The sequence below is a fragment of the Sceloporus undulatus genome, chromosome 3 (assembly GCF_019175285.1).
Source record: "Sceloporus undulatus isolate JIND9_A2432 ecotype Alabama chromosome 3, SceUnd_v1.1, whole genome shotgun sequence".
Lineage (NCBI taxonomy): Eukaryota > Metazoa > Chordata > Lepidosauria > Squamata > Phrynosomatidae > Sceloporus > Sceloporus undulatus.
The window spans coordinates 166,004,494-166,028,876 of NC_056524.1; the positions used below are offsets into that span (position 1 = coordinate 166,004,494).

At 44.1% G+C, this 24,383-nt stretch overlaps 2 protein-coding genes across 2 annotated transcripts in view; one reads left to right on the top strand and one right to left on the bottom strand.

The window, feature by feature from the left end:
* Positions 1-7,096: 7,096 nt before the first annotated feature.
* On the top strand, positions 7,097-10,317 carry ADO (2-aminoethanethiol dioxygenase). The gene has a single exon (XM_042460520.1). The coding sequence runs from the start codon at positions 7,191-7,193 to the stop codon at positions 7,995-7,997; it is 807 nt and encodes a 268-aa protein (XP_042316454.1). The 5' UTR covers positions 7,097-7,190; the 3' UTR covers positions 7,998-10,317.
* Positions 10,318-21,801: 11,484 nt separating this feature from the next.
* The window catches only part of EGR2 (early growth response 2), a 3,691-nt gene continuing 1,109 nt past the window's right edge, over positions 21,802-24,383 (bottom strand). Inside the window, 2 exon segments of the mRNA XM_042456367.1 lie at positions 21,802-24,381; position 24,383. The exon segment at position 24,383 is cut by the window's right edge and continues 481 nt beyond it. Of these exon segments, the coding sequence (XP_042312301.1) occupies positions 23,686-24,381; position 24,383 (697 nt within the window). The 3' untranslated portion in view covers positions 21,802-23,685.

The following is a 24,383-nucleotide window of genomic DNA, read 5'->3' on the forward strand; positions in this document are numbered from 1 at the left end:
ATGTTGATTTTAATCTTTAATTTTATGCCTTTTATACTTTTTAAAATTATGGCTGTTTCCACATAATAGCTAATTGAATTGTTTCCCTCCCTTAACTTTTGTATTATCAGGTTTTTGGCTGTGTCTTGCTTTAACCATATTGGTTAAGACACCTTGGGACCCTTGTGGGGAGAGAGGTAATGTTAAATTAATAAAGAAAGAAAAAACCAAAAGATGATAGCCTGAATCCTAGGGCTACTCCATTAAATCATATGGATTTATTTATGTTCTGAGCCACCATTCAACAATTGATTCCATGGGTCTACTCTAGTTGCACCTAACCAACAGGATTCCATCCCATATCTCCTTGTGTAAATCCATTCCTACTATTGCTGTTGTTTTGTATCCAAGTCATTTCTGACTTATGGTGAGTCTAAAGTGACCCTATCACAGGTTTTCTTGGCAGGTTTCTTCAGAGGGGTTGGCCATTGCCATCCTCTGAGGCTGAGAGAGTGTGACTTGCCCAAAGTCACCAGGTGGGTTTCATGGCTGAGCTGGAAATCAAGCCCTAGTCTCCAGAGTCATAGTCCAACAGTCAAACCATGCTGGTTCTATATTCCTGCTATAAGAACTACATAATTTGACTTTCCCTAGCTTTCCCACACACTTTGTAATTAATGACCAGCTTTACTAATACAAAAGAGCTCCTGTTCCCTGCTTTATTCCACTTCAATTTATTCCATGTGATCTCAACCTAAAGACTAATGTGTCATGTGACTTCTACAAACCTGATATTGCTAAAATATTGATTGGCTGATGTCCTTCATCTCCCAATCCTGGGACCAAATAAAAGCATGCCTTCCTACCCATTTTTTTTACCAGATAGTGTATTTTCCCCTCTTTCATTTACAGTTTTGTCACAAAGATATCATTAAAGTTTTAGTTATCAGCATGTCTTCTTGGCCACCATCAGGTGTCTGTTCTAATGTCTCCCCTCCCTCTTCAGACTAAAAGAAAAAAGTCTGCAGATCTGGGATAACATATGCACAAAATCACCAGTTCATTTCTTTCTTTTTGACATAGTTCTCAAAAGGGGGGAAGTGTCCTTTGAAAGTTATCATATTGTATTTTAAACCTTATGTGTGGAGAAAGGAATGTGTGGGCATTTTAGAGGGTGTTGGACTGCAGCTTCCATGAGCCCAGCCAATAGCAGGCATAATAGTTGCTGCTGCATGCATCTACAGTTCAGAAATAATGCAGTTTGGCACCACTTTAAGAGTGGTAGCTCCATCCTATGGAATCCTGGGATTTATAGTTTTACAAGGTCTTTGGCCTTCTCTCACAGAGAGTGCTGATGCCTCAAAAAAGCCTACAGAGCCCAGGATTCTGTGGGATGGAGCCATGGCAGTTAAAGTGGCATCAAACTGCATTATCTCTATAATGAAGACGCACCTGTGGTCTAAGATCTGGAGGACCATACATTCCTTTCCCACTAGTAGCAAACTGATATCACTCTGCACATTTCTGTTTATTTATTGGGCTGAAAGAAATTAAATCCAAACCTTTATTGGCTTTAAGGTTTTAGAATGGGTGATAAGGAGGGGGGGGGGACAGAAACTCTCTATTAAAATTATTGAAATTGATCTCCCACTATCCCTATCTTTCCTTTTTAATGTGAAAACAAATATGTATTTACATGTCCTCAAAGGTGATTTAGTGTGGAGCTGACCTGGAGCCTGTATCCTGAAAAATATTGAGGAATTGTTGTAGATAGATGGCAATAGTATCCTGTCTAATGTGGCTTTGAACAACTTTGAAGGATTATGAAGAACCATTCTGAACAAAAACAAGGATGTTTAGCTTGCAATGTCCTCTGCCATCACGGTTGGTATTATCTGTATATCTCCCAATCCTCTTTAATACATGTGTGTTTAACACACCTAGGCTCCTGCCACACTGCAGAACTAATGCAGCTTGACACTGCCTTAACTGCCATGGTTTCATCCTGTGAAATCCTGAGATTTGTAATTTGTAATCTAAAACACACACACACACACACACAAACACAAAACCCGACCCTACAAATCCCAGAATTCCATAGCCAGGAGTCATGGTGTTAAACTGCACTAATTCTACAGTGTAGATACAGCCTTAGTAGCTACTAACTATGGATAAAAATAATCAGTTCAGTGGTACTAACTCCCAAATAAAACACAGAAGACAGCAATCATGATTTTGTTATAATTCCTAAAACAGTCCATTTCTATGGTGTCACTTCAAAAGTTACCTGCCCTCAATGCCTCACGAGAACATAGAAAGATTAGCTTTTTTAAGACCAGAACTTTTCTTTGATGACTACTCCCTGATAACCAGCCTAGCTGTGTGATCTGGGAGATGTAGTCCCAAAGTAATTTTTCCAAGTGCTGCTTCTCACTTACACATTAAATTTACACAAAGGAACACAATAGATTGATAGTATTGGCATAAAGTGATTGGCAAGAAGCTCTAGGTGTCACTCTTGAGCTACAGACAAAATGAAGATGTTTAGCCAATTTGTCTTGCCTGGCCAATAATTCCTTGATCCAAATTCCCTCCATAAAAAGTGTGTGTGTGTGTGTGTATAAACTTAAGAGTCATTCCTGACTGTAATCTGACAGCATTTCCAAGGCAACATCACATCTCCTTGTCATCAGTGAGAGTCATGTGTTTGACCAGAGCATTAACCTTTATGACTCTAGCTTATGTCATGTGGCTGAAGGCCCAGACTAACATCCAGTATTGGCTTCACTTGTGGGATGAGCACCAAAGTTACAAAATCAAAGCATATTTTACTTTTAGAAGAGACCATTCAGTAACTGGTACAAAATTAATTTTGTGAATGCAAATAACGTATATGAACAATTCAGGTCAAGTGGTGATCTTGCACAAGTTTTGTTGCTGTTGCTATTAACTGCTGTCAAGTCAATTTCAACTTATGGCAACCCCATGGATAAGAAACCTCCAGCTCACCCAGTCATCATGCAGACTCAGGGCTGTGGCTTTCTCCGTTGACTCTATCCATCTGCAATGAGGTCTTCTTGTTTTCTTGCTGCCTTTTACCATGCCAAGCATTATTGCCTTTTCCAGTGAGTCATGTCTTCTCATGATATGGCCAATGTATGACAGTCTCAGTTTAGTCAACTTGGCTTCTAGGGAGAGTTCAGGCTTAATTTGCTCTAATACCCATTTATTACAGCCCACAGTATTCATAAAACTCTTCTCCAGGACCACATTTCAATAGAGTTCATTTTCTTCCACTTAGTTTCTTTTCACAACCATACATAGGAATTGAAAATGTGAACACTTTTAAATTCTGCACATTGGGATTATAAATGATTGTTTTGCTGTATGCCTTATTCATTTTGTTAGCCTTAGAAAGGCTGGCTCTTGCCTACTTGTACAAGAGTCCTCTATGAATTCTATGTTGCAAGAAAGGCTAGGTATAGATTAAATAAATAAATAAATAAATAAAATATGTCAAGGTTGGGCATCTCTTGGCCTTCCAGATACAACTCTCTTCAACTCTTTCTGCTGTAGTCAATAGGAAACAATTGTTGCTCAAAACATCTGGATGGTCAAATGTTGCACACCCTTATTGTATTACTTCTTTCTAAGGTACTCATCACACTAGTCAGTTGTTTCATATTGTTCTGCTTGAAAACCACTCAGAAAAGTAGCAGAACAGCAATGCACTCTTTTGCTCCATTACTACATTTGCACATCAACAGCATTAGTTCCAATATTTGATTTCTTGCATTTAGTGTCATCTGCATATCTTAAAGAATAGAGGACATGCTTATCAAATTTGCAGATGACATCAAATTAGGAGGAGTAGCTAATACTCCAGAGGACAGGATCCAAATTCAAAATGACCTTAATAGATTAGGAAGCTGGGCCAAAACTAACAAAATGAACTTCAACAGGGAGAAATGTAAGATACTGCACTTAGGGTGGAAAAATAAAACATATCGATATAGGATGGGGGACACCTGGCTTAACAACAGTACATGTGAAAGGGATCTAGGGGTCCTAGAAAACCACAAGCTGACCCTGAGTCAACAGTATGATGTGGCAGCTAAAAAAGCCAATGGAAGTCTAGGCTGCATCAACAGAAGTATAGTGTCCAGATCAAGGGAAGGCCTCACCTGGAATACTGTGCCCAATTCTAGGCCCTGCAATTCAAAAGGATGTTGAGAAGCTGGAGTATGTCCAGAGAAAAGCGACCAAAATGGTGAAGGGTGTCATAGTGAGGATGGAGTAAGCTTGTTTTCTGCTGCTTCAGAGAATAAGACCCAGAACAATGGATGCACATTCGGGAAAAGAGATTCCACCTAAACATTAGGAGGAACTTCTTGACAATAAGAGCTGTTTGACAGTGGAACACATTCCCTCGGAGTATGGTGGCATCTCCTTGTTTGGAGGTCTTTAAACAGGGACTGGACGGCCATCTGTCAGGATTGCTTTGATTGTGAGTTCCTGCATGGCAGGGGATTGGACTGAATGGCCCTTGTGCTCTCTTCCAATTCCATGATTTCAATACCATTTACACCACCATTTGCTCTACATCTTGATACATAAAAAGAAGAAGAAACAGGAAGCTGTAATTGTACAATTCCATACTGTCACTGTTATGGAACACACACTCCATTCCCTGCTTAGATCAGGAAGATGAAAATACACTATGCCACTTCCATCATTCCTTCTACGCTTTTTCCTGTGAACCAACACTTGCCTGGTTCTGCTTTTCTCTGATTACTGTGATATATGCACCGTAGAACCACAACGTACAGTCAGGGTGTGGAACAATTTACTAGTATGAGAAGCGCCCTAGTTTCCAAGCAAGGGTTAGGATTGCAGCATTGAGGTATAATATCAATTTACAAGGCTGATAAAACTACTGAATTTAAGTTTTGAAAGGAGCTCATTCTCTCACTGCAAAAATAACCTTAGTTGGAGATTATGCTGTCAATGGAGTAGACAGGGTATAACAGTTAAGTGGAGATGCTACTTCTTTGTGTTGTGAATTACATTGTTGGTAACAATGAATTTCAGGTAGGTCCAAAACTCACTTCAGAAATAATCCAGTTTGAGACTGTTTTATCTGCCCTGGATCAATACTAGGTAATCCTGGGAACTTTAGTTTTTTGAAACACTTAGCTTTCTCTGTCAGATACAATTTCCAGAATTCCCTAGCACTGAGCCAGTTAAAGTGGTCTCAAAGTGGATTATTTCTGCAGTGTGTTTTGGACCTCAAACAGCAGTTATCTGTGGTTGTAGTGGAATAGAATACCAGCTCTAGTTTTAGATCCCTTTCCCCCATTATGACCCTTTGGTCCAAACCACAATGAAGAAATAATTCAGTTTGAGACAGCTTTAAAGATCCAGGCTCAGTGATAGGGAATCCTGGGAATTGTAGTTTATCTGATGGAGAAGGCTAAATGTCTAAAAAAATCCCTACATTCCACAGAATTCCCTAACATTGAGCCAGGGCAGTTAAAGTGAACCCCAACTGGATTATTTCTGCAGTGTGTTTTGGACCTTTGACTGAAGTATGCATGTACCCCATGACTTAAGCTAATGGCTGCAATTATTGTGCTTTGTTGCTGTGAGCCTTCAAGTTTCCAACTTATGCACGACCCAGAAGGACGTTGCTTTTGTCTTCCTCTGAGACTGAGAGTGTGTGACGTGCCCAAGTTCACCCAGTGGGTTTCTCTGACCCAGCAGGGGTCCAGAACTGTAGTTTGTACTTTTTTAATGTTGTGAGCCACTCTGAGTCCCAGTTTGGGAAAAGGGCAGTATATAAATAAATATAATAATAATAATAATAATAATAATAATAATAATAATAATAATAGTCCAATGCTCAAATATACAGTACAGTCAGCCCTCCATATTCACGGATTCTTTATCCAGGGATTTAAGTATCAACAGTTTGAAAATATTTTTATAAATTCCAAATAGTAAATCTTGATTTTGCCATTGTATTTAATGGGATTTGAGCTTCTATGGATTCTGGTATCCACAGGAAGTCCTGGGACCAAACCTAAAAGGATAGTAATGGCTCAGTGTACTTCATTTTAGGTCTAATGAGTATATTTATTTATTTATTTATTTATTTATTTATCTCATTTGTATGTCACCTTTCTCCCAGAAGGTACCCAAGTATGACACAAAAACAGAATTGATCCAGTTTGAGACCACTTTAACTGCCTTGGCTCAATGCTTGAGAATTCTAGGAACTGTACTTTTGTGAGACATTTAGCCTTCTCTGTCAAGGAGAGCTCAGGTGCCACAATACAGTACAATTCCCAGGATTCCCTAGCACTTAGCCAGGTCATTTTATGCGGTCTCAAACTGCATTACACTTCTCTCTCCACATTTGCGGCTTTGACTTTTGTGGCTTTATAAATCACCGATTTTATTAATATGTTCTCCCCAGGAATATCCAGGTCCTCTATGGTCAACTTTAATAAAAAAATCGCGCCGAATGACCTAGAAATTCCCAGAGAGAACACTCCACTAGACATTGTAGCTCCTCCAGCAGAACTCTATGGTCAATGTCTGGCAGAAGTTGACCATAGAGTTGTATTGGAGGACCTAGAGATTCCCAGAGAGGACACTCCACTAGACATTGTAGCTCCTCCAGCAGAACTCTATGGTCAATGTCTGGCAGAGGTTGACCACAGAGTTGCACTGGAGGACCTACAGATTGCTAGAGAAGACACTCCACTAGGCATTTATAGCTCTTCCAGTGCACCTCTATGGTCAATGTCTGAAAGAGGTTGCACTGGAGGACCTAGAGATTCCTAGAGAGGCGTCATCTCAGGTAAAAAAAATAGTCTTTTTTGCTATTTGCGGTTATTCCACATTCACTGGAGTCTTGTGCCTTTAACCTTAGCGAACATGGAGGGACGGGTTTATTTCTGCTGTCTGCTTTGGACCAAAAAAAGTGTATGTGGTGATGGGGGGGAGAGAGTTGAGGGGCGAGAACTACATTTCCCAGAGTGCCAAGATTAAAAAGGGGGAAGTGACGAAGGGAAATGACGTCGACGCCGGAAGTGAGAGGGAGGTAGGGAAAGATCCGTCGCGCATGCGCACATCCCAGCCGCCATCCCGCGACGGGGGCAGAAGGCGTCGTCGTCGGCTTCTTCGTCGCCAGCGCCGCCGCCAGGATGCCCCGCGACAACATGGCGGCCTCCCTCATCCAGCGAGTGGCCCGCCAGGCCCGCCTGACCTTCCGCCCCCCGGGAAGCACTAGCGCCTCCGGAGGAGGAGGAGGAGGAGGGGACGGTCCCCGTTCGGTGGAGGACCTCCATCGCCTCCGGGATCTGCTGGGGGAGGTCCGTGCGGAGGATCTGCGCCTGTCCCCGCGGGGCCCCTCTGCGGTGCCGGGCCCCTGCCAGCCCCCAGTGAGCTACATGCACATCTGCGAGACGGAGGGCTTCAGCATGGGGGTCTTCGTGCTCAGCGCCGGGGCCTGCATCCCGCTCCACGACCACCCGGGCATGAATGGCCTCCTCAAGGTCCTCTACGGCACCCTCCGCATCGCCTGCCTCGACCCCCTCCCCGAAGGGGGGGCAGCCCCCGGGCAGCCTCCGCCTCAAGACCCCCGCCATTGCCAGCGCCACCCGCGCCGCCTCCGGGCCCTGCTCCGCTCACACCGCCTCTACACGCCCTCCTCGGCCCCCTGCCTCCTCTCCCCGGACTCAGACAACCTCCACCAGATCGACGCCGTGGGCCCGGGCCCCGCCGCCTTCCTCGACATCCTAGCGCCCCCCTACGACCCCGACCACGGCCGGGACTGCCACTACTACCGCCTCCTGGACGGGCAGGGGCTCCTCCTGCCGCCCCACTCTCCGCCGGACCACCAGGAGCCCCAGCCGGGGCTGCCCAAGGAGCTCTGGCTGCAGGAGACCCCACAGGCCCCAGGCTTCTGGTGTGGAGGGGAGCCCTACCCTGGGCCCCAGGTCTCCCCTTGAGAGGAGACGGCGAGGGGCAAAGCCTCGGCATCCAGGACAAGAGACCAGTGGGACCCCCTCCTCCAGATGCCCACCAGAGAGTGATGGGTGGCATCCTCCAGAACACAGCAGGGCACCTCTGTTTCTCCTTCCCAGCAAAGGGGGGTATTTCTCCCATAAAGACAGAAGGGATGGGCAGGTCTATGCGAGGTCCTCTTCCCTAACATGGTTTCAGAGCTGCTGCATTGAGAATCTGGAAGACACAACAATCCCACCTTTTCCCAGAACACAACAGGGCTTTTTTGGGCAAATGTCACAACAGCACAAGTCCTGCACCAAGATGGTTTAAGAGCGGCCACACTGAGGATTTTGAAGCCACAATAATCCCAAGGCATAATGAGGTTTTGAGCACTTGTGACAACACTGTAGGTGCTGCACCAACATGGTTTAATTGATGTCACACTGAGGGTCTGGAAGACACAATAATCTCCACTTTTCCCAGGACATAATGGGGCTTTTTGCGTGATTGTGACAATAGCATTGGTCCTGCACTAAGATGGTTTAATAGCTGCTGCACTGAGGATCTTGAAGCCTCAATAATCCCATTTTTTTACCAGGCTGTGACAATTGCATAGCTTAGGAACTGCCACACTGAGAATGTTGGAAATCACCCTAATCCAGTCTTTTCCCAGGACAGATAGTTTTTGAGCATTCGTAATTGTGACAACAGCCTAGGTCTTGCACCAATATTTGACTGCCTCTGCACAATACCCGCATTCCTCAAGAGCATCTCAGCCTGTTTGGAGAGAGGCCTGCATGTGCCACTACTGGTGGCGGTTGTGACACAGGTCCTGCACCAAGATGGTTTAAGAGCTGCCGTACTGAGGATCTTGAGGCCGCAATAATCTACCTTTTCCCAGGGCATAGTGGGTTTTTGAACAATTGTGCAAACAGCATAGGTCCTGCACCAAGATGGTTTAAGAGCTGCTGCACTGAAGACACACTAATCCAGCCTTTTTCCCAGGACAGATGGTTTTTGAGTATTCATAATTGTGACAACAATTGGTCTTGCACTGAGGTTTCACTGCCTTTGCACAATGCCTGCATTCCTCTTGGACATCTCAGTCTGTCTGGAGAGAGGCCTGCATGTGCCACTACTGTGGCTTGGTGTGATCCTGAAGAGAAGTCCATTGAGGACAGGTTTGCAAATGTGGTGCCTCTTTACAAAAAAGAGTAACAGAAGGACAGCTGGTCATTGTTGTCCCCAGCCCCACACACACTTGAATCCCACCTTTCAAAATGGTACATGTACAATTATTTTTTCAAGGATGAGTTTTGGTTCTTTTTCCACCCACAACTCCTAGTAGCACAGCAGCCTGCATACAGATTTAACAATACTTTCAGCCCATCTTTTTGAGGGCCAGTAGTACCGAGCGAATTGTTCTGTTGTGGACCTTGTTCAGTTTTGTGGGCGAAACAGGATCGTCCATTCAGGACACAGTTTCTACCATGCCTCCCTTCTTGCCTGGGACGCTACATTGGGGGACTACCTCGCCAGTTCTGTGGATGCAAAGCATGGCAGTGTTGTGTTTATTCGGTACCAGCGGATGTGATGATATGAAAAAGCACTCAGTGTTTTTTGAGATTCACTTTGGGACATGAACCATCACTTCCTCCTCATAAGAATTTTTGAGCCTTACTAATTATATGTCCTGTGAAGGTCCAAATAATTTTCCAGCAGCTCCCTTAGTTGATTCAGTGGGATAAGTTTTGACATCCGTTAGGGATGTCATCCTAATCTCTTTCTCCAGAATGGTTTTGGGAGAAAATTTGTGCTGAAGAGGCAAGATACCACATTGGTTGAAGCACAGTAATTTGGGATGCTGCCAAGTTAAGAGATGATCTTTAAAATTACTGATGTGTTGAGAGAATGCTTTTTAGATATTAAAAGTGGAAAATCCTGATTATCTGTTGTGATTTCTTTAACAAATTGGTAGCTGTTTTTTTTTCCCTAGTAGATTTCACTGCAAAGATTTGTTCCACTGTACTTTGAAGGGAGAGCGTTGCGCAACACAAGAACAGATGGCGGGTTGGTTTTTGGAGGTTTTTTTTTGCAGTTGATGGTAATAGTCTTAGTTTCTGACACAAGTTCTTCTAGTAAACAGAAAAATCTAAAATAATACAGTTGCAGGCAGATTCTGACTTGACCTCTGCTGTTTTTCAAACCAGAGCTACACGTTTGTGTACATCAGTGTTGTACTGAAGTAATGTACTTTTCCTTTTTACTATTTATAGAGTTACCTTGCACAACTTTTATTAAAAGAGGAGAAATTGGACTTACCCTACTGTGTTGGTATTGACATTTTCTGCCCATAGCATAGTATAATAAGATGGTGCTGTTTCTGGAGGCGTATGCTTTTCACATTGCTGGAATGCATTATATTTCTATTAACAGAAATGCTAAAAAAAAATCTGTTATATTGGTATCTTAATGCTATTGAACTATAAAGTAAGTGTCATGCAAATCTTTATGGAATATATATTCCATGATTTTATTGTTATTCAGGTGCCTGTAGAAGTTTTAACAACTTACAGTAATGCATTAGTTTGGGTGATTGCTTCCAGAGATAGTGGAGGAAAGGCAGCATCAAATAACATAAAGAAATCTATATTTAAGGAACATCATAGGTAGCATTCCAGTGGCAATTTATTATTATGGCTTTTGTTTTTGTATTTTATTTTAGATGTTTTTCCTTGTCTGGTTCTTATCAGATATTCATCTTTTAAAACATAAAGCATTATTATTATTATTTTTATAGCAGGTTCCATTAACAGCTCCTTTGTTCAACCCACATTGTTCAGGTCCCAGAGTGGATCTTCCACAAATTTGGAAGGACGACTGAACTACCTTGAGCAGGAGGGGCTGTGGCATATGCATATTGATGTAAAGGGAGTCACAAGGTTAAAAGGTTTGAGAACCACTGACCTAATTCATTGGTTTCAATAAGAGCAAAGTACAGTTAAGCAGAACAGCGTTATGCCACCATTGTAAACATCCCCAGTGTCATCTGATACTGGAAGTTGAGTCTTTCCAGCTTAGTGTTTAGATGGGAGACCATTTGATAATATAAGGGATCTCTGGGAAGATTTAGGAAAGAATATTGAATCAAACTCTGAAGAACTGCTGCAATCAGAGGTGATAATACTGTATTGAATGGACCAATGGTCTCCCTGTCTCAGTAAGAAAGCTTATGTTCCTAACTTAATGGGAATCCAGCTCATTTTCATTCTTATGATACGGAGGAGGATTAACCTTGTTATCTGTCATTAAAACAAAAGCTTTACATTTGCCTTATAACAACCTGCTTGAGCAGACATAGTGGGGTGCAGAAAAAATGAGCATATTATTAACAAACTAGTAATGATACCTCTATCATATCATCATGATAAAAAAATGCTTGAAACTTTGGAAGAACAGCTAACTTTCCGCATACCCAGGCAAAGTGTTCAGGCTGGGTGAATCCCAATGTCCCTTGAGTGTCTTTTATCTGATGGAGTAGATCCATGCAACCCCTTTGGTATAAATGGTGGTGGCCTGATTATCTGTGGAAGTCAAACTTGTTGTAGTGGGTCTTTATAAAACTGTGGCTTTCTTTTAGTATGGGCCTTAGAAGCAGTATTGCTTAGGTCACTTATCTACATAGTTAATAGGATATTGTTGTGTGCCTCCAAGTCATTCCTGATTTACAGCCACCCTATCCTAGGATGTATTTCTTATTTATTAGTGGTGAAAAAAAGTACATCTGTGGTTCATCACTATTTGATTTGATACACATCACAGTTACTATCTTTAAAATATGATGGCAGTGGAATCTATACTTTGGACAAGCCAGGAAAAACTAAATCTTGAAACATGATGTAAGCCATGTAATTTCTGGAAGGATTTGTAGGTGTGCTAGCTAGTACTGCTAAGATGAAAAGAGAGGGGGATGTTGTAATATTTTTGGTGGTGTAGCATGTAAAAGCTTTTCTGAATCAGAGCTATGCAAAATCTTCCTGAGGTGCCAGGTTTTTTTAAGTATCACCTTGGATTTAAACAGAACTTGGAAATGTTGCTTAATTGGACAACAAACCAGTGGTCCCACTTGATGGGGATTCTGGATGTTGTAATCCCCAATGTAACTTCTTCAGTCCTTGGATTCATAGCCAGCAAAACCTTTCTGTGCCTACTTGTCCCAAGAGACAGAAGCACTTTTCTTCAAAACAAAAGAACCAATAAAATGTGCTTTGTTTGCAGGGCAACTACACTCTATTCTGTGAAGTCAGTTTAGGGAAGCTCAGAGTATAGAAATTTCAGCCTTGGGGGAAAATTGGCGATTTGTGCTGCCTCTGCTTAACTTTGTTGATTCCCATCCTGTGGGAACTAGCCCAGAGTGGTGAACTGCACCAGCATGTTTGGCTAGTACTCATTGGCATATATCCAAATGTAAGTTGTGTTTAGTGTGTGTATGTGTCCCTATTTAGAGGTGTTTTATGGAAGGAGATGCTGTTTGAGACAAAACGCTGTCATCATGTTTGCCACTGGTACATCTGGCAGGGCTGATTCATGTTTGAAATGGTAACTGGAAATCCTGCCTGTAAGTTGATCCATATACTCTGAAATGAAGTCCAGTATACACCCAACATGTCCTCAAGGAAGTTCAAGGGGTTTGGGCATGCAAGGGGTAAATGCTCACATGGGGCCTGTGGAGGGGTAAGGGTAAACACAGCTTGTCTACAATGACATTTTAATTAATGAATTAATTAACTAATTAAGAATATACCCCTCTTTTCTTCAAATAAGCAACCCATATTCCAAAACTTATATGGGCTCCGACATCTCCAGGAATAATAACCTAGGTAAATTTAATTATCTGGGAAGCAAGGGTGGGGACTTTGCCCACCCCACCCCCCATCACTGCATCTTAAGCAGACTGATTTGTGGTACCAGCCCTTTCCCCCTCAGTGAATTTATGCCCATTGCCTACATTTGTTCCTTTATTTCCTGGAGGTTGTCCAGAAACTGGCAATGGGTAGCTTGGGGACTGGTCTTGATCCACAAACACCACTTTGAGCAGCACTGCTCTAGGTCACTTGCACCACAACTCCAGTGATCCCTTATTATTCCACAAACATAAAATAATGGAACCACCTACTTAGATTGGAGTCCTCTTGATCAGACTTGCCATGCTACTACCAAAGACATTCTTCCCAGTCTTTGTGAGGTGCAACCCCTCGGTAGCCAGCAGTCCTCTGTCTAAAGTGAAGCCCATGGTCCCAGAAGCCAAACCTCTCCTGACTACACATCTACATAGCCATTTTTAGTATCTTTCTGTCCTTGTGTCTATCCTATCCTTCACTAGGACCTGTGCCTTTCAGCTTCCTAGTCAGAGATGATCTGCTCAAAAGTGTTGGTGGCTGTGTTGTTGGTACTCACATGACTAGTGAGAAAGGAGCAATGATCTATGTTCTTGATCAGTTTTGGCAAGTTGTCAGTGACATCCCGGATGCATGTACCAGGAAGACAGCACACTTGATCTTGTTAGGCTGGCCCACAGGTGCATCTACCCCTGAGCAATGAGTCCCCAAGCACCAACACCTTTCTTTTCTTGTGGTTGGTCATTAACTTCTTTGCCATGTAGTATCCTGTTTGAGCATCTTCATTGCTGCTATCCTCATGATGATGTAGGAGGTGACTGCTTAATTGGAGAGGTTCTGAATCCCTTCTGTACAGTCTGCTGAGTGACTTTCCTCACTGTATAGAGCTCTTCATTTTCCTTTGCAGTTTCTTCCTATTGGTTCTGTAGGATCAGTTCTGGTGTTCTATCCAGGATGTCCTCATTTTCTCTGATACACTGAAAGGGCTTATCACTTAGCAGTACTGCACTGACCTCTTCCAAAAGAGCAACCAATCTGCACTTGCTGCAGGTGTAGTTGATACACTTGCTGCAAGTGTACTTATGGATCAGTGCTCTGGACAACTTTTTAATGTTGACTGGAACCCAGAGCAGAATATCTGCACCACTGACACAGGGACAGCCAGCTACTATGTTCAAATTGGGAACCAGATGTGTTGAGGGACAGTGGCACTCCTAAAACCACCCTCTTGAGTTCGTAGCTGATCTGGTCTGAACTGGACGCTTGATGTCTCACACCTCAGGCATTTAACCAATATACCAGACCACTGTGGGTTGTGGTTGTGTTTCTAGAACAAAAAGCTTCTTGTGTACTTGATCATAACTGGGAGTTCTGTGTAGCATTCAAGCTTTTATTTAATATGTACTGTTTCTAGTAAAAAGGCATGGGCATTACTCATTCAAAAGCAAAACCTTGGCTTCAATTTTGTATGGATAATAGTTCACTCTGGGGTTGTAATCCTCATGAATGCTGCATGACATGAACTTTTAGGAGTTTTTAAAACTGAAACACTGCCCTAATGAATTAAAGTTATCTGCAGAGGTTTGCCTTAAAAAATGCAGCAAATATTAATACATCAATTTTATGTTGATTTTACAGCCTCCTTTTCAGATAGGGTTGAGAATGTGTAACACTGGATATTCAGGCGCTCAAAGAGCAGGTAAGAGGCTCACAATTAAAAAAAAATTGAAATGTATTTTTGGCTGAGAAATGACTATTTTATTTAAAATGCCCCCCTCCATTTATGGATGGAGTACCAGTGTCTTAAGGAGATTGGTCCCAAGGGCCCCACTGTTCCTGTCACCTTGTAATTCCAGTCAGCATCACAGTCCAGAGCAGTGGTTCTCAACCTTCTTAATGCCACAGCCCTTTAATACAGTTCCTCAGGTTGTGGTAACTCCCAACCATAAAATTATTTTATGTCTCGGTTCCTAAAACCATGGGAAATACGTGTTTTCCAATGGCCTTAGGCGACCCCTGTGAAAGGGTTGTTCGATCTCCAAAGGAGTTGCAACACACAGGTTGAGAACTGCTGTTCTAGAGCTAGGGGAATCTCCACCCCATGGACTTAATCTGCAGAGACACCTTTTTCCAAGCCTCCAGACCAGTGGGGAAAGGAATGGAGTCCTGGCCATCACCTCTGATCAGTAATATCCGATACATGCCACTCTCTTTTCCAGCTGGGCCAGTTTCTTCCCCCACATCCAAAAGACAACCATTGTTCAGCTGAATGTCAACCCAAAAGTGGAACTGGAAGTGGCTTCTTTTTACTATGTCTGTGGTTTCTGAAGTTGATCCATGCCTGCTTGAGGCCTCCAGCAGCAACAGTTGATCATTTCATGGCATTTTCTCATGTAGAGGGTGGTTGAAGGGGAGTCCTGACAAGCTTGGATACCGTAAAAGAGATGGAAGGTCATATATAGGATCAATTTCTCCACTCAGAGGAGAATGCCAATCCCCCCTCAACTGCACATACATATGGTACATGTGCACAAGCAGCAAATGTTTGTAGGTTTGTTAGTTCTGTGGACTTACAAGACTGATTGTAAAGATAATAAGTCACAAAATTATGACAGTTTCCTTTGAAATGAGACTTGTTTTCACACCTCCTGACAGACTAGGAGGCATTTAAATCCATGACCTAGTTGAAGCAGAAGCCCATTTGTACCATGATGCTCTTTTTCACAAAGCCGCAGACACCTTTCCTTGCCCATCCCTGCCTTGAAAGCCCCTTTCTCCAAGTGGGCCCTTGGGGATGGTTGGTTTTGTCGGTGTGGTATTATATTTCCTAAGCCTGCTTAAATTAGATTGCCCTAAATCACGGAACAGTAATGAGTCAAAAACGCCCCCGTTTGCATTCACATTTCTATTTATTACTAACAGGGGAAATCCTAAATGCTCTTGATTCAGTCCCCTGCAAAGAAGATAAGAAGGCTTGGGCACACAGAATAGCAGGCTGTTCTGGAACCTAGGCAGGATTTGTACCAAACCACCAAGTCCTGAATATGCTCTTCACACGCAGAATCTGAAATGAAATCCAACCCATTGCAGCGACTGAGACTAGCCTCTCAAGAGGAACTTCCAGGTGCAGACTATAGAAAAATTCCTTTTGGGGGCTATAGCCTTCAGAAGTCCCCAGACAGCATGGCACTGGCATTGTAGTCCAAAAAAGGTAACCTTTCCAATCTCTGTTCAGGAGAGGGTTGCCAGCTTCTCAAAACGGCAATAAGGGACAATCAAAATTCTTGACATGGAGTTGCCTGTTCAAGAAGTGGCTGTTCTCAAGAATGTGTTCTACCTAAATACCTAATAAAAGGATTTCTCTGTAAAATTAACATACCGTCTAGATTCTCCAAATGTAGGTTACTTTATATTGCACTTTGTGAAAATCTATTTGGATTCTTTTTAGGCACGCATAAATAGTTCTGAACTGAGTTTTAGACAGGCAGACAGAGACACAGACAGACAGATGCATGGATGGAAAGAGAGAGAATCTTGATAACTTTGATTAAAATTCAGAGTAAACTGAATCTCAAATTTAGGGCCCGTACAGACAGGCTAAAATATAACTGCTTTGGGTCACTTTGGAGGTATGCTCTTTAAATGACACATGCTTTTTAAGAGGCCAGAAGCTGCACCAAAGCTGCGTTCCAGTCCTTAGGACTGGAGTATGGCTTTGGCGCAGCTTCTGGTCTCTTAGGCGCATGCATCGTTTAAACAGCATACCTCCAAAGTGACTTGAAGCAGCTTTATTTTAGCCTGCCTGTAAGGGCTCTTAGTTAGACTTTATAGAACATCTGTTTCTCTCATCACTCCCACCCCCAAAATATGGAATTTTTGATGTCTCATTCAGTCTGCATAAGGGATGAGCTTTCCAGTTCTTAAATAAGGGACAGTCCTTACAATAAGGGACATGTGGCAACCCTTGCTCTGGAGATTTTGGGGGAGTTTCCCCCCTCTTGAATAGCATGGTTTCTTGAACAGCTCATTTCCAAAGTAGGCTTCCATGCAGAACAGAAGGTGACTCATTTTGGGGAGGGAAAGAGGTGGGAATCAAAGGCTGTATTTGGATGTAAACTCCTCTCAAAGCTGGGAAGCCTACTACCAAATATATACGCATAAAAGCATGCACCACTAGTGTAATGGTACAGTATGCTCATTTGGGATTTAAATCCCATTCACTCTCATGGGATTTACATTTGAGTAAACAGGTAGAGAAATATTAAGTTTCATGATTCTTTAGAACCAATAATAGTTACATAAGAGCCTTCCCCATCATGGTGCCCTCCACATTTGTGTAACTACAACTCTTGCCATGCGAAGGTTCAGATTTAGTCCAGCATACCTGGAAGATGCCTGGTGCGGGAAGATCAGGATGTTGACTTTTATTACAGAGTGGGCTCTGAATGGCAAAGTTTCTTTGATGAAAAAAGCAAATGAGATCGTGGAAGCAAATGAGATCGTGAGAGAGAAATGTCGTCTGGCTGGTTGGATTTTATTTTTATTTTATTGGTTGGCGTGACTACACTTTCAGAAACTAAAAAATAAAAATAATCCTATTTGGCACGACACAGTTGTACCAATTTGAAATCCCTGCTTCCATGTCCCCATCAAGACAAGGAGGTCTAGGGTGTAGGAAATGCACAGACGGTTTCAGTAATGATTTTATGCACCTTCAAGTCAGCTCTGACTTACAATGACAATCCTGTAAGGTTTTCTTGGCAAGATTTCCTTAGAGGACAATTCCCATTGCCTTTCTCTAAGGCTGAGAGAGTGTGATTTGACCAAGGTCACCCAGTGATTTCCATGGCTCAATGGATATTTAAATCCTGGTATTCTGGAGTCCTACTTCAACATCAAAGCCACTGCACTACACTTGAGCACAGCATTATAGAATCATAGAATCATAGAGTTGGAAGAGACCACAAGGGCCCTGATCCAGTCCAACCCCATTCTGCCGTGCAGGAAATCCAAATCAAAGCATCCCTGACAGATGGCCATCCAGCCTGTTTAAAGACCTCCAAGGAAGGAGACTCTATCACCCTCCGAGGGAGTGCATATACACAGAAGCATATAGGAAGACCCAACTTGGTGCTGTGGTTAAAGTGTGGGATTGGCATATGGGAGGCCTGGGTCTGCATGGACCCTGATATTTGTTACATAACCTTGGGCCATTCAGTCACTCTCTCCCTCACCCCTACCTACATCACAGTGTTGTCATGAAGTTAAGATCAACAATGACTTCCATTTTAGGGATCTGCTCAAAAGTTTATCTAAAATGTAAAGGAATTACTCAGTGTGCTAAACCTCAGCATCTAGGGTTCACCTCCCAGACATCCGTCACAGGGATGTTGTAATGATAAAATCAATGCCAGCAGGCAGCTTCCTTTTTAGTGGGGTAGTGAATCTATTCACAGTTTTAATCTATTTATGGAACAGTCTCTCTCTCCGTATCTCTTGGTCAGCCTGGCCAACCTCAAAGGATTGTTGTGGGGATGAACTGGCTGATAGTTTCTACGTCAACTCAGTTCAGAACTATTTACGCATGCCTAAAAAGAACCCAAATAGATTTTTGCAAAGTGCTATGTAAAGGAACCTACATTTGGAGAATCTGGACAGTGTGTTAATTTTACAGAGAAATGGCTAAATTAACTCAAACTAACCCTTTTATTATTTAGATAGAACACATTCTTGAGAATAGCCACTTCCTGATAGGCAACTCCATGTCAAGAATTTTGATTGTCCCTTATTGCTGTTTTGAGAAGCTGGCAAACCTCTCCTGAGCAGAGATTGGAAAGGTTACTCTTTTGGTCTGCAATGCCCAGGCATCATCATCGTCGTCCTCATTTATAGCCAGTGTCATGTTGTCTGGGGAATTTTTCTATAGTCAATCCACTCAAGATTTTAGTCCAAAGTTTAAGGAAATTAGCCAAAGTGCTGAAAACCTAGGTGTCAGTTCCTCAGATAGTTCCTTTAAAGTTTAGTCGAAAACCTGGAGCAGAGTCACCGCTCCACTGACAAGGAGGCCACCTTGCCTCACTGGATAAATCGGAAAGGAGAGCGACAGACACAACCTTGGGCTCCTTGGAAGAAATCGAACCAAAATAAATAAGTAACATGGACTGGTCTCAGAAGCTTTTCAGTGGGAGAGTCCACGTTTAATTTTGCACTTATCTGGAAGACCCACTGAAAGCAATGCAACTAATTTCTGTGCAAACATGGACAGGATTAGGACTGCCCTTCTGCCTGCTGACATCAAGGAGACAAAATTGCATCCCTCTGGCTGAACTGACTCCTGGATTTGGTTGCTGCAGAGGAGGAAGCGGCTTGATTTCGGAGCAGCTTTCTTTAAAGCAGTGGTTCTCTAACTTTTTATCCTTCTGACCCTCTTTATATCTACTTCCAGACATTGCGCCGCACCTCACAGATATGTGCACACCCAGGCTGAAACTTCATTGCAGAAACAAGGCCCTTGGACACCGCTGTAACGGTCCTCTTATGGAATCCTGGGATTTGTAGTGTGTTGTGCCACCAGAGCTCTCTGTTAGAGAAAGCTAAATATATTACAAAACTACAAATCCCAGAACTTCATGGTAACTGAGCCACGGCAGTTAAAATGGTGTCAGAGTTTATCACGCAAAGGAGATTGGGAGTTTATCCCGTGAATATCCCAGAAAAATTGCGTAATTACGTGAAACGATGTCACACGACGTTGCACAAAACCCGCCATTAAAGTGGTCACAAAGAAGCATTAACGCGCATCTTTTTACTTTCAGGATTTCAGTGACAATGCATTTCTGACATCACTTTATTTGTGCAATTGCGTGTGATAATCATTCGCACAATGACTCGCCATTTCTGCTTTATTTCTGGGATGCTTTACATGCGCTTTAATACCTCTTTAATGCCGAAATTAGCCCTAGCGTGATAAACCAAAAAGTGTATTATTTCTGCAGGTCAGATTCAGGAGATTAATTCTTTCTTTAATTCACCCAGATACTCATGTACTCTCTCACACACACAAAGTCACATATCAGAAAATTCATTCTCAGGGCAGTGATGGGATGGATGGAGTAAGAAAAAGCAATGGCTAGGAATAGCTCCACCAGAGGCCATGATCCAGTGAGCTTCCCTACTCTCCTGCTCCTTCTCATCCTACATGAGGCAAAGGCTACTGCTCCAAGTGCCCTCATTTCTTCCACCGCAGGACAGAAAATGTTTGGGGAGTAGAGGAGAGATCAAGGCCTCCATGTCAGGGTCTCCCTGGAGCAAGCCTTAAGCCCCCTCCAAGGGTCCTGCCCCACCATTTGAGAACCACTGCTTTAAAGGATCCCAAAGGCAACCCCACATACACACAAACACACACCTTTCCATCATGTCCCAAATTTTGGAATTTTGATCTGGCCACACCATAATGCTATTTGATAAGGTTTGGGTTGAGATAGCAGACATAAAGATTAAAAATGTAAAAGCTTATTGAAACCAACAGGAATAAGAACACAGATTGAGTCTGCCTTATCCAAAATGATTGGGACCAGAAGGGTTTGGGTTTTGTTGTTGTTGCTGCTGTTGCGCTTTGGAATGCTTGTATTTGCACAGAAGTACATAATGAGATATCTTGGAGATGGAACCCAAGTCTAAACACAAAATCCAGTTATGTGTCATATATACCTTATACACATAGCCTGGAGGTAATTTTATACAATGCTTTAAATACTTTTGTGCATGAAACTAAATTTGTGTACCGTTAGAAAGCAAAGGTGTCACTCAGTCACCCATGAAAAAAGTTTTGGTTTTTGGAATATTTTGGATTTCAGAATTCCAGATAAGGGAGAGACAACCTAGAAACATAGAGTTGGAAGAGACCATAAGGGCCATCCAGTCCAACCCCCTGCCATGCAGGAAATCCAAATCAAAGCATCCCGACAGATGGCCAAGACCTCCAAGGATGGAGACTCCACTACACTCCGGGGGAGTTTGTTCCACTGTCAAACAGCCCTTACTGTCAGGAAGTTCCTCCTAATGTTGAGGTGGAATCTATTTTCCTGTAGTTTGCATCCATTGCTCCGGGTCCTAGTCTCTGGAGCAGCAGAAAACAAGCTTGCTCCCTCCTCAATATGACATCCCTTCAAATATTTAAAGAGGGCTATCATATCACCTCTTAACCTTCTCTTCTCCAGGCTAAACATCCTCAGCTCCGAGTCTTTCCTCGTAGGGCTTGGTTTCCAAACCCTTCACCATTTTGGTCGCCCTCCTTTGGACACATGGCTCCAGTTTCTCAACATCCTTTTCAAATTGTGGTGCCCTGTTTAAGCATTTGAAGGGGTGTCACACTGAAGATGGAGCAAACTTGTTTTCTGCTGCTCCAGAGACTAGGACAGGGAGCAATGGATTTAAGCTATAGGAAAAAAGATTCCAGCTCAACATTAGGAGGAACTTCCTGACAGTAAGAGCTGTTTGACAGTGGAACAAACTCCCTGGGAGAGAGGTGGAGTCTCCTTCTATGGAGGATTTGAAACAGAGGCTGGATAGCCATCTGTCTGGGTGCTCTATGTATTCCTACATGGCAGAGGGTTGGACTGGATGGCCCTTGGGGTCTCTTCCAACTCTAGGATCCTATGCTTTTTGATATTTGGATATTCCGGCCTGTTTGGGGGCATTCCCAAACACTATGGTAAGGCTTTTCGTTTATCCCTTGGGTCCAGCAGCCAGGGACTGGGTAGCTCAACCCAAGGCAAAGTTAGTAACAGGACAGAATGTAATTGTGGGCTGCCGTTCATACAGAAAACATTTATTGACACAATAGTCATGCTCCAAACCACCTTCCTCTCGGCTGGGCCCAGTTAGTGGTTGCACTTCACGATTAGTTTAGAAATTGATTTTATTTACATATTTATTTACATTATGTGATTCTTTTAAATTATTATTTACTACAAAAGCAACATTTAATAAGTCACGGGGGGGAGGGACCCACACCATAAAACCCAAAAATCCCAATGCATACAAAAATAGAGTCTCTAGAAAACTTCAAATATTAATAGGCAGAAATATACAGCTGTAAGAAACCAGGGAGTTGGAAACTTTCTCTGATCCTTCCCCCCCCCCAACCCTATTTTTCCCATCCTGGTCAGTAAGGCAACCAAGTTAACATGCAGCCACTTTTGTCTACACACCCAAAAGACACACACACACACATACACACAAAGGCACCAAGGACAGCTCCAACACAATTGCATGCGCTCCGACTTTCGAGCCTGTTATGTACAGTTTCCCTTTTCCAAAAATAAACATTAAACAATAAGTTAAACTCTCCCTTCGCTCCACATGATTTGAACCCACCTCCTCCTCCTCAGTCAGAGAGAAGGCTGAGAACAGTGCACACTGGTTTGTTAAAGAAGAAACACACACACAAACACAAAAATAAGGAGGAATGTGGGGAAATAAGCATTTAAATGTGGAATGTACCATAAATATCTCTGGGACTCCTCTTCTCTTTTGGCCCCCTCCTCATTTCACTTCTGTGTAGTAGTCCTAGTTGTAAAACTGCACAGTCCGGAACACACTTCGTTGTTGTTGTTGTTGTTGTTGTTGTTTGCCTTCAAGTAATTTCTGACAGCTGGCGACCCAGGGTTTTCTTGGCCTGTTTCTTCATAGGTTTTTTGTTTGTTTGTTTGCCCTTGCCAACCTCTGAGGCTGAGAGAGTGTGACTTGGCCCACAGTGGCCTGATTTCCCTACCTTTGTCCTTAGACCACTAAGGGAAACATGAAGCTTCCTGTACTCAAGATGTGTACCTGTTGTAGCGGCTGCCTGTGAGGATGGTGTTGGTGGTGGCATTTGGACTACAAAAGGCAAGTAGAAAAAAAGGGGGAAGAAAGAAGAGGGGATAATGGACAGAGTCCTGGAAAAGAATAAAGTGCAGAGGACAGTCCCTTCCCCTCCCCTCCCTTCCCTTCCCCTGGTGGGGTTGGCGTCTCCTTTCCAAACCAAATGACAGTCCTTGCCCATAGAGAAGCCATACTTGCCCATAGGGAATCATTGGGGAATATCTGCCCAATGATCCCCCAGCGTATACTCCAATGATTCTCTATGGGCAAACATGGTTTCTCTGTGGGCATGCCCCCCCCCGTATGTTTCCCTAAGGACAAGCGTCCCCCAATGATTCTCTATGGGCAACCATTCCCTTATGATGATCCCCTATGGGCAAGTACAGTATTCCCCAATGATTCCCTATGGGCAAGTATTCCTCTCTGTTTCCCTAAGGGCAAGCAGTCCCCAATGATCCTCTATGGGCGAGTATGGTTTCTCTATGGCAAGCATTCCCTTAAGGGTAAGCATTCCCCAGTGACCCTCTGCGGGCAAGGTTTCCCTGTGGTTCCCCTGTGGGCAAAGAGGGAGGGCCACCTTATCATTGGCAAAGGTCCCTTCCGAGGGGGTTTAGCCAGGGCCCTCCTTGGAGGCTGAGAGAGTGTGACTCTGGCCCAAGGGTCCAAGAACACTCAAAAGCACAGACCCTCCCTCTCTCTACCAAAGTGGAAAGGAAAGAGGGGATACCAGTCTCTCCTGACGTGAGGCGCGGGGCATCTCAGGGCGGCGGGAGTGGATCCCTCCCTCCTTGGAGGCTGAGAGAGTGTGACTCTGAAGCCCAGGCGCCTCTCCAAAGTGGGGAGGAAAGAATGGGACACCAGGCTCCCTTCCGACGTGGTCTGGGGATCATGGCGGGAGTGGATCCCTCCTGGGAATGGAGGCAGGGGATCAGGGGGTCCTGGTCCTGGAGGGGGCTGCGGAGGAGGAGGAGGAGGGGGCCGTCGAGGAGGCGGCTGCGGCGGCGTTGGCCTTGCGCTCCTTCTGCCGGAGGTGGATCTTGGTGTGGCGCTTCCTCTCGTCGGAGCGGGCGAACTTCCTGCCGCAGAAGTCGCAGGCGAAGGGCTTCTCTCCGGTGTGGGTGCGGATGTGGGTGGTGAGGTGGTCGCTGCGGGAGAAGTTGCGCATGCAGATGCGGCACTGGAAGGGCTTGTGGCCCGTGTGGATGCGGACGTGGCGGGTCAGCTCGTCGGAGCGGGAGAAGCGGCGGTCGCAGCCCTGGGCCGGGCAGGGATAGGGCCGCTCGTGGACCGGGGTCTTGCTGGGACGGTTGGGGTACTTGCGGGGACGCAGGATCGGGCGCAGGGGGAGGTGGGCAGGGCTGCCGAAGCCCCCCGGCGACGAGGAGGAAGAGCAGGAGGAGGAGGAGGCAGCCATCCGCCCTTCGGCCAAAGTGAAGCTGCGGATGGTGGAGAGCGGGGTCAGCGGAGGAGGAGGGCCGCGGAGGGGATCCAGGGCGCAGGAGAAGGGCTTCCGATCCGACGGAGGGGGGGGGGGAGGGGGGGGAGGGGGGGCAAAGAAGCCAGAGTAGTCCGAGATCATGGAGAAGAGGTTGCCTCCTCCACCTCCCTCGACAGCCTTCGAGTGAT